A 19,582-nucleotide genomic window follows, 5' to 3' on the forward strand; every position below is an offset into this window, starting at 1 on the left:
ACGCTTACCGCAATACCTTGTTCGATTTTTTATATGTTTTTCGGCAACCCTGAGTACGACTGATATCTATAAAAATTTCAATAGCCTGATATGTTATCAGGCGGCGAATTAAATAGAACTATAATATGTTTATAAGTTCATGTTTTTAAATATACAAAATATTCCAAACAGGTGTCAATATATGTTTGCCGGTATATAGTAACGGTTGTCAGTATACGAATTGGGTGATTCATCTTAAGTTACTCAAATGGGTGAGATTTTTTTAAACCACAAGTGACTCATCGATGTATCCATGTATAATATAATATTTAAATAAATACCTTTTTAATATCAATATTATAAAAAATATTACATTACTTCACGGTATTAAATGGCTTATTTGGCAAGCTATTTTCATAGCCTTCCATATTTCATATAATTCTTGTCTTCATCTTCTTTATAAAATAATATGAACTTTTCAAATACTCTACGCCTTAGTTTATTTATTTACCCGTATTTGCCGTTCACATACATAGGTTCCGATATTATTATATTAACTTAATGTTATAAGAAGCCTCGCCGGGATCTCAATACAGGATTTCGGAATCAAATTCTTTTTTTACTCGATGACTCACATATTAGCTTGCCCTCATTAGGTATTCTCAGTATACCTGTCTGCTTTTTTTAACTGACGGTTACAAGTCATTCCACTCTCCGATTTGCTTATTCGATTTTAGTCATAAGTAAAATAATAGCTCAACTAGTGGATTAAGTTATTATATTTTGTGCTACAATACAAATAAAATGAAATATGTGTCATTTGCATTGTATTTATTTATTATATAATTTAATATTAGGTTTTTGACATATCTATGGCGATTAATGTATGCATAGTACATATTTTTTCCTCAATTAAACGTAAATTAATATTGTCACAAAATACATTTTGGTTTAAATCATTTTAGTAGTTCAGTCAGTGGTAAGTGGTCAGACTATACCGAAGAGGCCTTCCTTCTGTAGCCGATTACAAACGCGTTGTCACTCCTGAGTACAATATGATCGTCAACTATCCTTAAGGTACCTACTTTGTTTCACATTTATGCAGGATTTCGATATTTAATACCATGCACTAATTTTTTCATCAACATATTTAGGTAGTTAACGGATAACAGCTTCGCTTTCGCTTAGTGGATTATGGTAGCCGATACTCTAGTTACATACAAGTTTAAATTATTGGTACAAATGGAGGAAATTTATATTGCATATGTTCCAACAGTAATTATTATGATTCATAGGCGAATAACCTAATTGAAAGTAATCATTGCATGTGGTATGAGAATTACGCATAAATTTGTATTCTTGTGATTTGCGCCGTCGCCATTCTGAAACTAGGTGTAAGTTGGAACTGTCCTAATAGTATCGATCCAACGAACTTGCCCTAGATTTAGTAAAAGAAATATTCTGTCTGTTTTAGCCTAGCAAGAATTGAAAATCCTTGGTACATACTACATACAACTGATTTTGTAGGTATCTAAAGGGCAGAACAGATTACAAAGACACATGGAATTTCATGGAAAGACCATGAAATAAGTTTTACCTACTCTCCAACCAACTATGTGCCAGTGTTGGAAATTCCTAACAGTCAATTTGCACTAAGTTATACAAGCAAGGAGTAACAATTTCATAAAGTTTCAACCCTATATCCTTCCAATAAACCTAAGTCCGTTAGTTGAATATAAACCTCCCTAGAAAAGGGGGTTGAAAGTCACAAGGGACTTGGCCATGCGTGATGGGGACCGAATGCAGAAGTCTCTTCTATGACGATGTTCTGCATGTCTTGAATTTTAGGTCGTCGTCCACATTTTGATGTCCCACTGATGGGCACGGATCTCCTCTCAGAGCGGGAGTGGCTTAAACAGCTATATTCCACCGTGCGTACCAAGTACGAATTGATGCATTTTACACACCTTCGTAAATCTTATTTTTTAAAGTACTATGTCGTGTACTATTCCTTGCCTCGGACACCTAACTTAAGAGGTCGGGTTTCAACCACTACGTTACAACTGAGCTGGACTTTACGACATCCACGAAAAACCAATGCAGGTATATTTCGAGGCCGACACCCTCAATCACACACGACACGGCTGTAACACAGACATAACGCTGAAATATTCTTCCATTTTAATATGCAAATGCCACAACATAACGTATGCCACTAGAATTGGAAATGACGTAAATTATTTTAAGGCATTATTGTGTGCAGAGTAATAGAGACCTATTATTCTCAATGGCTCGTGGCCGAAGAAACAGAGTGGCGTTATTTATAGAGCGATGCGATTGTTGCTTTTTCTGCTAGCTTCAGTTTTTAGCTTTGAAGGTTTTTGTTTGTTGACAATATCGCCTCTTCAGTGTGTCGAAACACCTGAACAAACTTTGTTGTTGTGTAAAATTATGAAAATCTTTTTATTTTACGTGTTAACTTCAGGGAGTAATTTATAGTTATAAAATAAAAGAAAAACCTTTAACTTTTGCGAGTTAGAAGCTTTACCAAGTACCCCATTGATCGTAATTCGTTAATCGTTAATTAATCGTTCAAATATAAAAAAATACCCATCCTTATTCACGATTTCATTTTATTTACGTTACATGTCTGTATTTGGGTTACAGAAATGCACATGTGTACCAAATTTTAACTTCATAGGTCTATGCGATTTGGAGAAAAATTACTGTGACGGATGGACAGAGACAAACATACCATAAAAGGGGTATTTTTATTTTACGGAACCCTAAAATAGGTTTAACTGAAAAGCGACTTCTGAAAAATTGAACGCTGGTAAATCTTCATATCGTTTTCGAGGTATATTCTGCCAAACTTACTTTACGATGTTACAGTGCTATTTCGCATAAAAGGTGTTGACGCAGAGATTACTTATTTATGTCAGGACCATGCCAAGAGTTTAACACTTAATTAAGATGTTTTTTAATACATTTATAGCTGTAATACATGAGATCTATTTAAATTGACAACATTTTCTTACACAACTTTGATATCTTAATAACACAAACACGATGCTTAAATAATTCTTACCACATAACACCGGTACATAATTATATTAGGTTCACTATAAGTTTACGATCATGATAACAGTATTTATCGTATTTGGTTAAGTATTTCTTACTAAATAATACCGGTGTCTAAATTATGTCTATTGTGCGTTTACGATTATGATAACAATATTATTAAGTTAGTAGTAAGTACGGCGCTACTGTACCTTGAATGATACTACCAACTGTTCTTAATACAAAAGTATTGGAAAGTAATAATAATCCTGTCGTAACTATCCAAATAGGATAAAAATATCCATATTTTTTTATCTTTGAGAAACCACAAAAAGTTTGAGAGAAGACACGCTTTGCCAGCAATATTGGTTGGTTTTATTAAGGGTTGTAATTCATTTGGTGTATAATGTCGATTAATTTGTATTGGTTCCGTATTAACTTATTTAACTTTTAACCAATTTTCTTAGCAAATGCTGACCTTATTTTTAACAGACTTCGAAAAATGAGGTGGTTGTATATTCGACTTTATTTATTTTTATGTATGTTAACCGATTTTTATGTAATAATCGCATCAAATGAGTATGTTAAATGATTACTACCGCCAATGAACTTGTGCAACCAACCTCAGACAAGACACGAGTCCTATCTGAAATCGATTCTGACTATCGCAGTTTGGTCGTGAGTCAAAAGAATAGAATTCACTCTTATAGTAAATAAGCAATACATCTCTCCAATAGGGTATACATATTCGTAATGTCACGGTACATGATGTGATAAAGCCGGCATGTAAACAACTTTTTACTACTAGCTAACCACATACCATACGATAATGCAGAAAGTTGTTATAATAACAACATTTCCTAATTATTATAAAAAAGTACATAAAGAAAGGTATGCGTAGAGTAGTAATAAACTATTGACAATAAATTGATTTTTTACCACTGACAGCTCTGTAGGGTAATGTTACCTACATGAAGGGTTACGAATAGGGATGAAATTATAAGATAATCGATACGAATAAATAACCGATACTTTTCTTTCGATACCATGTACTTTTGGTATCGATACTACATCAGAGCACCAAGTAGGTTTAGAAAATACTTCGGACAAACAATCGGAAAATCTTATAATATTGACGTTTAAAAAAACTCAAACGATGGTAACCCTACATTTTATCATTATAGGTATCATTTTACCAAATACTCACTCCTTTCGATACCAGTACCGTTACGAGAAAGTATCGATAGTTTTTATTCGACACCAAGTAGATATCGTTTACGTTATCGAGTAAAATATCGATACAAAAGTTGTATCGTTCATCCCTAGTTCGGTATCGTATAGACGAGTTGAGGAATGTCGGCTTTTCCGAGAGCACGGGACTTATTACTGGTCTGGTAGCATACTATATCAATGGGGTTTCGCTCGGTAACAACCTTGGAGTACATTTCGCAATTGTAAAGATCAAAGTTGTCACTTAACTTATACTTCGAAATGAATACTTCGATAAGTACCTTTCCTTTTAATGTAAATATAAGCTTTCTTCTGTATTTATATCTATGCGTGCATAAGTAAATCGTATTTGTAATATTTGATATATTATTACCAAACCATATCCAAAGTTTAATAAGCGTGACAAAAGCCTAATTGGTTATTCAGTGGCAAAGAGAAGTGTGTATTATTTAAGTATTAAGTTGTATTGTAACATTATTTTTCTGTTCTATATAGCCAAGTAAATATTTGCTTAATTTTATGTATTGTTACTTGAGGTTTAAGTTAATTTGTATAATTTTTGCAAATGTAAATAAAAATACAAATGTTACGAAATCTTTACTAATTACGTCCTTCCCATGTGCATCGTACTCATGCTTATCCTAATATATTACAGTCGTTGGTATATTCATTTAAATGATTCTTAATACATTAAGATAAAGGCAATATCTTATTCCAGTTAACAGTTCATAATTCCGTTGCAAGAAAGAAAGAAAAAAGATCGGATAATATAGGTTGCTTAATGACACGAACTAACGCAAATCCAGCAAAATCTCGTCTAGTTCAATCTAGCCTTGTAACGCCGACAAGGTACCGCAAATTATCCTTTATTTTGCATCTACTTATAGACTGACAGACTAACAGTTACGAAACATAAGGAAGGATGGTGATGGAGGATGGAAGCCATGTAATTGACCTCAGGGATCAATGCAAGGTGAAACATTAAATATGCAGTAACGTAAATCTGTTTGTCACACGTAGGTGTCGTTGATCTAATAATCTAAGGATAGAGTGATCAATAGTACATGCTAGTTATCTTCTGATACATTATTTAAGTAAGTAATTAATGTAGGTAAAATACATAGTAAAAGTTTAATCATATTTATGTTAGACTACCATAGGATGTGTTCCTTTCAGATACAGATATATTTTTTAATAAGAACAATGCCACTACATATATAGTATGTCTGAATTAGACAGTATATTAAGTAAGTAATGATCGTAAGTATTGATCTTATAAGGCAACGACGATACCTAAGTATAAATTATGTTTGTATATTTAACACCATGTACATAACTAAAAAACATGAATATAAAAAATATATACCTATAATTTCTTTGTAAATTACAGACATCAATTTCATTAATTTCATAGGAGTAGACAGACAAATTTCAAAGGTGCAAACTACATACTTCATATTGTACTCATATTCAACGAAAAGGTATGTCATAACCAGAAAAGTAGTATCAAATTGAAGAAACAATGACTAGAGTATCTACTTAAACATCTAAAACCACAGCATAATTCTTCATAATACATTTGTATTACACAGAACAGCGAGCCTCACTCGCAGTCGAACAAATTTCCGTTTTCATCAGAACAAAGTTGACATCGGGTAAGAACACCTGATGCTAAGAGGCCATCAACATCTACTCATAAAGTCGGTCAGTCGGTCGATATATACGGAATGCCCTATGTGCGCTGGCACTAGACTTTCGCGCCCCGACTGAAACACCATTACTACGAGCATAGAACACTGCAGAACCCCCTGAGAACAACAAAGAAAAATCAATGCGACTGACACGTGAACCGAATTCCGCCATGACATAACAGCTGCCCTACAACTGATACTGCATAAATCCGCAATGGAGTAGACTTGCTACTACACTAGTTAAACAAATTGTTTGTACGCGACTTGGGACTCTGTTCTGTTTGTAATAAGTTTATATTTTGTATATAGCTATGTAAGGAAGAAGTTTGAAAAAGCCTTGCTTAGTGCTCTCGTAGATTACTTAAGGTGGTTGCTTTGTGGTTCATCTCTGGTGGCACCATAAACATAGTTGGAGCTTTATACGACCCGCGACCTACGTCTCGAAGTGGACACCATGCCGTATACGTCTCACAGAGGGTTCCGGGTTCGATCCTTGGTCAGACAGATATTTAAATGATGATTTTTTCCTCAAATTTAATGATTCTAGGTCAAAGGGAAGAAGTCTATAGGTTTTGATTACTTTATGAAAACGCAATATATGCGAGAAAAGGAGACATACACGGTCATATGTTTTGATCCGTTTGATTTACAAGTATTTCTTTATAGTAGAAAGAGCACCCCAGTATGAAATAAATTTCAATTTGATAGCTCTACGGTTCCCCGCGAAAAACAAAGTGATGTTTTTCTTTTTTCCTTTGAGGTGGAAAACCTAAAAATGAGGAACTATTGCGCGTTGTGTGCCAGTTTTTAGAGGTGTGTAATATAAATAGGTCAACATTTGTCTGGATTTCACGTAATAGAAAGTGATAATGCGACCAAGAGGCGCATTGATGGTAACTGGAAAGTGACCACGGCCCATAGACATCGATAATCAACTACAGATAAAATTTGAATCCTAAGTGAGGACGGCAACCGATGCGTTGCTACCGCTGAGGACTAAGTTGGAACGCCTCGAATCCTCCTTACCACCCTCTTCAAACCATAATGGAACAGCGCTTAACATTTCTGCTCAATAGCAGAAGCAGGAACGAATTACTCATCCTGTGTTTCATCCTGTCCAATGTTCAATATTTTGTAACACATCAACAAATTCCAATAAAATGACTAGCCCATATAATTCAAATCGCACATGAGCGTTGCTAATACTGTTTTCGATTGACTAATTAAGTTTCGAGGATTAAATCATATAACATAACGTTGTTTTAGTACGCACGTGGCCTCCCTAATGTCATTTCCACTGACGTGAACTTGAATCCAATTGCCATACATACGCAGCCATACAAGCACGCGCGAATCGCAAATGAAACCTTATCGTACAGGTAACAAGGTCTATGACGTGGTAAGGTCAAGTGTGTATCGTCAGATATGTACAGACGACAGATTGTTTGTTTTTCTATATGTATTGTGTCCTACGTCACAATCATGTGAGATTGTTGGTTAGAATTTTATAAACATGTCTTTAATACAATAAATCTAGGCCCATTATTGGCTATCAAAGTTTGCAATGTGTCCAACTTTCTAAGCAATGCAAACTTCGAAATTTGGTATGCATCTTAACATCTTTCTAGGCAATTTGTTTCGAACTGTGTTAGAGCAAAGATTGGTTAAAATTGATTTTTACTAACAGACTTTTGTCTTGTTAAAAATGTCCTTATAAAAGTCAATTAAAGGTACTATTAATAAAAATTAATCAATCAATATACCGTCTAGACAGTCACAAGATAATCACGTCATAATTAAGAAAGCTTAAAATAATCTTGCGCGAGCAAAGTCACAAATCAAATGAATTTATTGAATATCCGAAAACCGAATAGACTGACGAGCCGACTACTCGTAATTATTAAAGGGGCAATTAACGAACGAGGTTGACCAATTCACGAGTCTGTTTCGTATACAAAATATATTTATTTTTAGACACATCCGATGGCCTCCGATGGCTAAGCTACACTTCAGCGAAATCAAACTGACAGCTAAAGAATGAGTCACAAGAATAAGCCGTCCATTATTATGGGAACGTCTTTGTTATACTGTCCACTTTTACCTGTTATGCGGACAACTATTCAATCTCGGAGTTTGAGATGTAACCACTTTTAAAAGGCACACTATACCTATTATTACGGGCATGTTCCGTGTAACGAAATTAACAACATTTTTGTAACCATGCGATAGTTTGGTTTTCTTTCGAGTGATTATATACTTTGATTTTATCTTTCCTTCCTATTATAGAAGTACAAATAAATTAAATTGAATTCTGCGATATTAATATTATGCTTTTTTTATTCACACGTGGTAGTTAAAATTAAAGCAATAGCAAAAGAAATATAAACCTGTTTTAAAATCTTGTATGTCCATACAGATTAATATTGGATACAGCCTAATCGACTTTGACGCGACAAATACATTAAATATATGATAATTGTATACGACGTGATACAGATACATCTTAAAAACGGAGCTTTTTATAAAAAATGAAATGAAAAGATATGTGAAGAATTTCATACATAATAAAACATAGATATGTATTAGACGTAGAATATATTTAAGAGATATATTTAAATAATTTTATTTGAAGTTGGATTATTTCCATACGAACGGATTTATGAATAACGATACGCTAGTCACGTTGTTACATCAAGGTGGACTTAACAATTCATAAAATATAAAAATCCCCTCCCTAATTAGAGGCAATATTTACTTTAAATAAAATACTGGGTGCCAGCATATATTATGGTACATATGTCACGAGGGGATAATTCCCCTACTGGGGTCAGTTATCACAACTAGTTTTTGTTATATAATTAGAAATAACGAAGTTTCCAAGCATAATTTTAAATACACAACGCTACCAAAGTTGTGGATTGGCGAATATGAAATTTATCATAACGAATATTAACTTGGCGTACTTGAAACGTCACAACTGTTTAATATAATCTACCTACATGAACTTCCTATCATATCGAAAATAACTTAATACTTATAGTATACTTAAAACTTTATTTCATAAAAAAAAAACAAAATAGTAATTAATTATTTTAAACGAAGGAAAGTTGAAATAAACACTACAAGGAAATTAATCAGATGACGCAATTAATTTCCTTATTATTGTTATGGCGTCACATTTACAAACAAAGAGTGCTAATCGTAAATAAATTAATTGCATATTTAAAAGGTTTGTAAACTGCTTCAGTGCAATGATACAAAGGGAATGGAATGAAAGTAAAAGTCGGCCTGGTAATCGGGAGATTCGAGGTTCAAATCTCAGGCCTCTTATTATACAAAGTTATTAAAAAATAATTATCACCTGCTGTAACAGTGAATGAAATCATCATAAGGAAACTTACATGCGTGAGAATTATTTAAATGGACTCAAGAGATTTTTAGATTTTTTATTAGTTTAATTTATTTTATTTTATTTAATTTAATTTAAATTAGTATTTAATTTCATGTTTAACATATATTTAGTATCTAATAGACGAATTAAAAATGTCGACTCAAAAGCGTGTGAAGTCTATAAATTTGCACTTGGTCAGCATAGTGATGTTGGTCTAAATTTCTTTTAATTTTGAAAGGAGACTGCCGAGACGTGGGACTGTAATGGATTGACGATAACATGAATATAAGCGAAAAACACGATACTATTCAAAGAGGGATTGATCTGTTATCTTCTTATGTTACATTACAGCGGAAGTTCGTAACAGCTTTGCATTTCGTGGAATCATATAGATTTATATAAATATAGTCGAACCATATTATAGTTTAGTAAAGCAGTCAATGATACACAATAAATAATACTGTCTACACTTATACGCATGACTAGCGGAAGTTGAAAACATACAGACGAATACACAAACACACAAATTCAGATTCAAAACAAAAACCTAAATACTTCGCTTAGATACCTGTTTGGTCAGAGATCAAACCCACGGCGCGCGTGCCCGACTGGTATAGAGCCCGCTCAGCCACGCGGATCGTCAAATAAATAATAAAGCCCTCTAAATTTATAAGGTTCCCAGTGTCACGGGTGTCATGGTCACACAAAGTCGGGCACAGAAACAATAAGACGTAGAACGCTACTCTACTTCAAATACATCTTTTAGTTATTTGTCAAACCGGGAATCAAATGTTACCTCTTTCAGTATGAAGCCACCTTATCCATGATAATATTTTGTGATTTTACATTTTTATTTTTATATAATACGACGAGCATGCAGTCCACTTGATGGTAAGTGCCGCCCATGGACATCTGTAATCAACCCGGGGTGCCGCTACCCCTAAGGACAAAACTGGAATACCTCCGAAAAGTATATATCCCTTACCACACCCTTCAAATCAGAACACAGCAGCGCGTAACACTGCTGTTATTAGGCAGAAATAGGTGTGGCGGTGGTGCTTGGAGTCGAAGCATAAAGAGTTCTACCACCATCAAATACATTACATTGCGAACTTCAATCAGTAATTTATAAGAACTCTGTATACACATTCCGATCGTTATATAAACTCGGTTTAGTATTATAACGAAATTGTGAACAAAATGGGTTGAAGGATCTAATAAATAACATGCCACAACATCAATGTCGGGTAATACCAAGTATCTAAGGGAACAAAGGTCAGGGGAAAATATAATGAGTTACCATAATTTCATTTTAATAAAACAATCGTTTATTTCTTAGTATTTACGCTTCCGTTTCTGGATTGATTTTAGGAATGTATAATAAATTTAGGGATGTATTCAATGAATTAAATCTATAATAAAATAATTTGTGACTATTTACCAGATTAGTCATGTTATTAAACGTATTTTGTCGTAAAATAAGCAGAACTAATTTCTAAGGCAGGGTTTTCAATGTTATAGATTTGCGTACTCCTATATGGTTTACAATACAAAACAGTCAGTTCTTTACAAACTAGCTAAAGATAGAACAAAATATAGAACTTTATTAAAACAAGTGCCGTCAAAAGTTAATAGATAGGTATTAATTAATGTGATGGGCTTGTTTCTCGTTGCAAACTGAGTTCATTCTAGAAGCAATTCTGCTTTGATTTAATCACGCGTGGTGCACACTCGAGTGAGGTAAGTAAGCACCATTACGTAAATTAACTGACGTACCCCAAGTGATACGCGTACCCCACTTTGACAAGCCCTGACCTAGGAACGCCAGTAGAGAGTGTGCATGACAAAATATCCATTGTGATTATGACTGCAGTATAATTAATTGCGGTTCAACTTAACAGTCGGTTCCAAGAATTGATCTTGTTTAAAAGAAAGTAAACCTCAACTCGCATTCATCAATACTCTTTAGTTCTTGACGTCAATGCGCGTTGAACTTATCGGCGAGATTTCTCCAAAATGAAGACAATGACTTTTTCCGAGAAGCGTGAAGTGATCATACAATGGAAAAGTTTTATTATGGTAGATGCAATTTATATTTTTTATGCAATCAAAATAGTAAGTGGGGGCGCAGTTGAAAGGTCACTGCCGCCTATGAACATTAAAACATACTCCTAAACAGAACTGGTATCCTACCTGAAGTTGATTGATTAGAAATAAATCGCTACTTCTGAGATCTAACTTAGACCTTTTCACGTAAGTCTTTGTACAAGACAAACCCCTCAGATTAGAATATAGAAGTAGACATTTAGCTTCTTCAAGGCAAGAATAAAACAGGTGCTAGAATTGTTGCACTCTATTATAGATAGGAATCTTTCCATTTGACCATATTTAAGATTTTTAGTCCTACAAGGAAATTATTCTTACTTACACAGTAAAATATTTCTTGATTTAACTCAAATAAAATAAGTTACTTACCGAGCCTGAGTTCCCCAAAGTTTCCGCACCCAATCTTCTTGCCGACGCGGAAGTTGGGCCCCACCATAAGGACGCCCGAGGACGAGGTGACGGATTGCCGCGACGTGTGCATCGCGCTGCTGCCCACACCCCGCCCGCCCACCGCACCGGTCGCGCTGCAAGTGTGAACGGAGCCTTATATAGTAGATTGTAATGTAACCGTGCAAAAGATGCTTAAAACAACATTATAAACAGTTTTTATTTTATTTTATTTCAAATGAGATTACAGACGACCTTGTGGCAAGTGTTCACTGCCGCCCAAAGATATTAGTGACCAACTTCATATCTAGAATAAACTACTTAAAGCCGATCAGACACATTGCCACTTTTAAGAACTAAGATGTTTGCCTCATAACAGCAGGTATAAAGTAAGTGCTGAATTTAGACTTCCTTTATGTGTCTATTGCACAACTTTTTGTGTGTTCATAAAATATCATTCACAATACAGAAAATGTACAATAATAATCGTAATTTATAATTTACAAAGTTTTATATTTAATATAAAATGAAATATCAAAACGAAAATCATCGGTCGTAGATATCAAATGGAAATCAGGCAAAACTTGGATATCATTAGCACTTCAAATGAAAAAATCGTTATCATTTTTATGTCCATTATCACGTATAATAGACGGCAATTACATGTTTATTGTAGACACATTTTGTTGTGAATATTTTATAACGATGTTTAATGAAGAATATATATATATAATGGATCTTAGGTATTATAACATAATATTAACACGTACGTACATAGAGAATATCATTAAAGTTGGTCGCATATTCAATTAGTCTCGCGATTTTGGTGATTGGTAAATTAGGCGGCCGTCAACGTTCAGTTGCCAACGAAGGTCAGTGTCGAGTTCACCGTCAACTTTATGCAATCGGGTGCCGACAGCCTAACGGCGGAGCTTTTGAGAGGACGTCAAGAAAGAAAGCATTTTATTTGCAGTATTTCAGTCGTGACTAGGGTTGTCGACTTTTATTTTTTTACTTCGATTAAACGTACGATTGTACGTTTTTGCAAAAACATTTTTAATAAACTACGTCAGCTAAACACGTCCGTGCCTACTTGTCACTCACCAATAGGCATAAAAAAGTTTCACCATTCCACCATCCACATTATAATTTTCCCCTACGTTTCAATGTCTTTGATTCATTCAAAATGGTATGCACACTTAAAGATTGTTCAACAGAACGTAACATCACAAAGACGTTAGTCAGTTAGTTAGATCGCGTTAGTCAGTCCTATTGTAGTTTAATGTAGGCAGTTAACGCTTATAAAAACGATTGTTTACGATAGCATTTAATCAATATTGATAATGACAGTAATATTGATGTAAACCGGTAGAGGAAAACAAATTATCTAATAGTAAAAAAATAGTTACAGAAATAAAAACACTTTATTTTTAAGAATTTATTTTAACCGAAATGTTATTTTGTCTGGCCCGACCGCACTGAATAAATGCGCGCTGCCGAATACTGACGAATCTTCGGTTATCGCTAATACGCGTTAGTTAGGAATCTTTGTCGGCGACTTAGTACCGACGATTAATCGGATCGGATAAAGAACAGTCGAGTAGTCAAACTCAAAGAGGCTTATTGCGGATTTCTATGATACAATTTTGCTGAACTTCATTTAATCATCTGTTTATAAATAAGTCTGTAATAGATTCTCAAGCCATTACTGTTCTACAGCTGGTAACGCGTCACCTCTCCGAGTGAGAAGGATTTAGGGCATAGTCCACCGCACTGTCCAAATGCGAATTGGTAGATTTCACACAACTTTGACAACTATTTCTTTAAAAATTCTCATGCATGTAGGTTATCTCACGATGCTTTCTGCATTGAATTTGAATCTAAGGACCCTCCGATTGAGAAAACGATTTACAAACACTAGGCTATAAGTGCCTTTAGATTTAATGTTAACACATAACTGTTACATCACAAGGGTGTTTTTGAAAAATAAATTATAATTTGAACACTGAACACTGCAAATATTTTTTCCATTCCTTTTAATATACTACTATGATGACTGTATGCACAGACGGAATGAAGTGTATTAATTAAGGCTAAATATCCACAAGTACCTACTTCAGTATTGTCACAACCTAGTTACAACTGCATTGCTCTAGATATGTTTGTGAATTTTCTATATTCAAGTGTTTTAATACTCGTATAATGAGAAAATAGTTGATGTCGGAGGAACTTAGTACCTCTTCTATTTTCGAAGTCGGTAAGGAGTATTTTTCTTACTCGGAAAATAAAGTTCTCCAAGGCGTGTGAAGTCTACCAATACGCGCTTAGCCAGCGCGGTGATCTATTTATAGCTAGATTGTCTTACTTTGAGAGGAGAACCATGACAAGCAGTAGGACAGAAAAGGGATGACGACGATAACTAATTAGGATTATTTTGATTAAAAAGCAGCAGTTTTAATTTGATGTGTGTTTAAGAATCTGTGTATTCCCTCGCCATTTTTGTTTTTCAATTCAAAATTCACGAATTATTTGTAGAATATAATTCTATTCTCAAAATATCAGTACCGTCAGTGGTTTTCAATATTTGGGTAGTGGATTGTGGCCCCATGAGGGCATGGAAATATTTTTATATTTTTTTTGAGAAAATGTTAAATAAAGATTTGTAAGCACAAAATAACATTTTTCACTTGTACCTAATTATATAAATAAATAAACATTTTATATGGATTTGACATTATCAACATTCAAATTATCAACATAATAAAATACAAATTAGAAAGAAGAAAACACATACAGACAAGCGGAGAAAACACATACAAAGATGGTTGTATCAAGAGAAACATTTAAAAACACTGACAAGTAGTAAAATAAACCAAAAAGTATTTAACAAAGTGTGTTATAGTAGGAATACGATTTATTGCAAACATATTACCATCTCCACAGTAGATTCAACTTGTCACAAATAAGGAAATGAGAACATAAAGTATGTAGCTCGCGGTTCTCAGAAACACTTCTTAGAAGTTCTTACAGTTTCTAGTTCTTATCAAACACATTGTACAAGCATACTCTGCCTGCAGTTCTGCATTAAACTTTGAATACTGAAATAGCTTTACTAAGTTTCAAAGTAACATACATTTATATGTATACATGTTAATAGTTTTGTAAGTTAAAGTGTTTTAGCATGTCATGTGTGTATCATTAAAATTGAGGCTAAATTGACTCCATTCTTTTCCTAATATTTATTAATGACAGTATTGATTTATGATCTTACTTACAAAGTTGTATGTCTTAGATGACAGTCATTCAATATGTATAAGTACTGAGAGTTATTCATTTCATATCTTTTATGAAACATATATTAAGTGTTTTATACATAAGTCTTTATTATTAAACTGGCAATAGAGCTTAACAATAGGGAGTTTAAGAGTTCAAATTTAGAGACAAAACAAAAAGATTCAAACAGGGACAAGTACCTGTTACTTAAGTATTGTTCTAAGGGTGTAGCCATCAGTTACTCAGTGATCTAAAGATAATTGTCATATGATGCTTAAAGTGATAGCTATAGATAATATTTAGGTTTTTAGATTAGTCAGGAAAAGAGGATATTAGTAAATCACAATCAGGGCTATGTTATATGTACATATATGAGTTCATGTGGTGTGCTCAGTTGTACTGGAGGTGTATTATCACCATGAATGGCAAAGTGTCTTCATTACTAATATTACTTGATTTTTTTATTGTAAAATATTATAATCAATTACATTCATTTATCCATTATAAATTGAAATAACATAGTTTCAGTGTATATTAATATGCAAACATCTATTTCAAAACAAATAGTATTTAAAGACACACAATGGATTAGAAAAAATATGTATAATGTCTTCATGCTTTTGTAATTAGCCAAATGTACTTTGAAAGACAATAGTTGTATGAAATTATTTAAACGACGTACCAATTCCTAATTAGAATGAATAGTAATTAGTAATTAATGAAATATGTGTTTTCGTGTAAGAACAAAGTGTTGCTTGCCATATTTGAAAGAACACTGGCTGCAGTGAATCATTCCAACCGTTATTGGCATTGAGTCTAAAAGTGAAAGTCCCAATGCACTTACAGAGACCAGAAGCTTGAAACATAACAATTATGTGCCCCACTTGTACAACACTTTAATAACGTTTATTGAACATGAATAAACATGAATTTCACTTTACCATCAATTTTTAAATCAACAACCATAAGTATAATAATAAAATAATTAGAAACAAAAACTGTGAATTAAATTGTTACATCATATAAATTAATAGTTCATTCGCAAAACATGTTTTCTGTAAGGTGTGCGGTTTAACCGGAATACAGCCCTAATGACAGACATTACTGTAATTAGTGACCTTCCAAATTTTTGGTGAAACAATTTCTTTAATGGTGTAGCTAATACAACCACGCAACTAAGTGGTATGTGGCAACTATAGAACAAAAGTAGACTAGTAACCATGATAACTTGAGGGAATTGTCCTCACAATTAGGTTAACAATGACACTAAAATGCTTAACTGTAGACCAATACTCACAACTTCCTATGCATTGTAATCCATATAAAACTGAATAAGCTTCTTATATCGTCCCATTTGCCTCATTATGACTGTATATGATCATCTCAGAAAATAAATCACTTGTCAATTTTTGTCACGTCATAGCATACTTGATTTTTAACAAAACTTCACTTCGAACTTAATCTTACATTATTTTATGTAACATGAATGAAATTACAACTTAAAATACAAACAGAAAACAAAGTTGTGTAAGCATTGAATCAACAAGAAGCTATATTTACATTGGACACAAATCATGCTGTAGGTATGTACGAGTATGTATTGGAGATAAGCATGTTCTGTTTTAATAAGAAATGTTATCAAGGGTATTGTGTGTGATACAAGATGTATACGGTTGTGATTCATTGAGTCAACAATAATAATAATATGATTATAAGATTCATCCCTTAAATTTTTAATTTCTCTTCAATGTCTACACATTACAGTTCCACTTTTTGGCATGGACTTCATTTAACAGTGAGATGGGTTTAAGCATAGTCCACCAAGATGGCCAACTTTTTAATTTTTTAAGGTCTCTAAGGCATCTAAGTTTAAACCATGTTTTACTTCATACTTAAAACAAGTGATCAATTAATTTTGAATACACATATAGTTTTCAAAATCAGAGTCCTGACTGAAATTGACTGGATCTGAATCTAGAAGAGATTGAGATGCTCAATTTCAAATAAAAATTTCTCATATTAATAATAGTACTGTGTAAATACCTGTGTTTCTGTATTATAAGTAGATTGTATGCTAACTGCAATCTATAGATGAAGCCCTAGGAAAGATTTACATGAAGAGTGGGTGTTAGATCTGGTTTATATATTGCTGTATAAGTTGTGTCTGTATAGTAATATAATCTAGTAATGCTATTGTTAAGCTTGTATCCTTCAAGTTAATTAGGTTAAGATGTGTTAATTATATTATTTCATATAAGTAAAACTGAAAAATAATCTAAACTTTGTTTGTTGGTAAAAACAGTAATTTATTTAAGAAATGTTTATAACCAAACAATACAGATTATTTTCACAAAAAGTCACAAAAAATGAAGATTATTTTGTTGACTAGGATTTAAGATTTCTTTAATAAATACCTGTTTTTCACCAGCAAACTCTATTTTTATTACCTTTTGATCCTGCTAATACATATTTTAGTTTGGCTGTTATATTAATGAGCTTAAATAGTGTTTTATTTGTTTTTATAGTTATTTTAACATATCACATATGTGCTACTAAGGAATAACAAAAAATAATTATAACTATGCTTAAAGTAACTGGTTTTCATAGTAATTATATAAATACTTTCTAGAAGTTTATATTATTAACAAAAATATGTTAAGGTATTTATTTATAGCTCTTAATATGTTATATAGTTATTTTTAGACAATCACAGAAAACTTAATTTGGTTTTGATAATATATATCGTGGTGTAAGAGTCAGATAAATGTATGTACAAAAAAATATAATATGTATCGTTTTTTTTTTCACAAAACGATTCATTATGTAGTCCTTTATGGTAATGGTAAAACGACGTATGCTATATTCAATATAAAATAAGTAAAATACCCAATAAATAAATATATATATTGTGTCTTTGTAAGCATTTATAAACTATTTTTTTATATTTTTCACACTATTTTTGCTCTCCTGTAAAATTGACAAAATGTAGATATGTTCATCTGATTCTTACACCGCAATATTATATATACATAAGATCATTAAGTGTAATACTTTTGTTTATAACAGACCAACATTTTAGATTAACTTTTATAATATTTAAGTAGCAACAGTGCATGTATGCAGTACATACATGCTGTTCATTTGATGGTGATTGGCCACTGCCGAATATGGACATCTATTAATCAACCCTGAAGTTGGTCACAGATGTCCAGTACTACTGAGGAAGTTGGAACAGTTCATATAAGCATGTCTCCCTTACCACACCCTTCAAAACTGGACACTGCCGCTATAAGACAGAAATAGGTGGCACTAGTGTCTCCATAGTCGAACTAAAAACCATCTTCAAACTGAAACTAACCTAACCCTCATCACTAAATGATGATAATCATCACCAAAAACTACTCTTAGCACAAGAAAGAATAGCTTCTAAGTTAATTATCTTGGTTAAGTTTCTGACCTTACAATATTGAAACAAGAAGTAGGAAGTAGAGTATTTTTTACATATAACATCCACCAAAATATTTATTTTTAACAAATAATTAATATCATTTGTGAAACAGGAAATACAATCATGGAATTGTTTCCATGATTTTGTTCAATGATAACAACTTTCCTTATTTTTAAGGGAAAAATTACAACCAAACATGAGATTTTTCTTGTATTGAGTAATTTTATTACCTATGTTTGTATTTTAGGTGTTGTAAACAACAGAGGTGGCCAACTGAAGGGTGATACTTGCAGTTGATCGCACCAAAGTTGATAATTCACATGAATACATATTTTAGAAAACAACATTTTTTACCATCCAAATTTCCTAGGGGGCTGCAGAAATAATTTTGCAATAGGTAGAGGTTAGAGCCTAAGCAGTAAAGAGTAGATCTCAGGTGAAATAAAGTCAGCCACACCTTATCATATTAAACATAAATTAGTTAAAAGTTTATTTATTCAAAATATTTTAAATATTCTTGTATTTAACTTACTAGAACTAGATATAGACTTCAGAATTAGTTTATGTACCACTTCTTTTTTATATTCTAATCGAAATTGGAATGTTCAATTGAGAATTCTTCTTTGACTTGGGTTTTAGGGAGAGAATTTCTCTTTGACTTGGATTTTAGATATAGCACTAATTACATATATTCTTCTGGTGTTACATGCAGTCATAGATGCATTTTACTATTATCCAAAAATTATGGAATACTATAATTTTCGAATATGAAATATGCCATGCCATGCCATCATATGGTAAACTTATTACTGAACTGCATAGATCTTGATACTTTTATACAATTTTTATGAGACCCCAACAATTTTAGTAGCAAATGAGCATGCATTCCACCTGATGGTGGGCAGTCAATACCACTCATAGACATCTGTAACCAACTCCATACAGTACAAGTCCACTACAGTTTTACTTACACTCAATAATAGGTGCTTTGCTACTCTAAGGTCTGATATGGTTGCC

The 19,582-nt window shown here is 32.8% G+C and overlaps 1 protein-coding gene across 25 annotated transcripts in view; it reads right to left on the reverse strand.

Moving 5' to 3' along the window:
* Window positions 1-19,582, reverse strand: part of gish (casein kinase I gish) — a 53,121-nt gene that overhangs the window by 30,423 nt on the left and 3,116 nt on the right. For all 25 annotated transcript variants that reach the window (XM_073081787.1, XM_073081786.1, XM_073081784.1 and 22 more), the window contains exon 3: window positions 11,827-11,981. In XM_073081787.1, the coding sequence (XP_072937888.1) occupies window positions 11,827-11,981 (155 nt within the window). The remainder of the gene's footprint in view (window positions 1-11,826; window positions 11,982-19,582) is intronic.

Source organism: Epargyreus clarus, unplaced genomic scaffold (genome assembly GCF_041222505.1).
Source record: "Epargyreus clarus isolate Ecla_fem2 unplaced genomic scaffold, WU_Ecla_fem_2.2 ptg000017l, whole genome shotgun sequence".
NCBI lineage: Eukaryota > Metazoa > Arthropoda > Insecta > Lepidoptera > Hesperiidae > Epargyreus > Epargyreus clarus.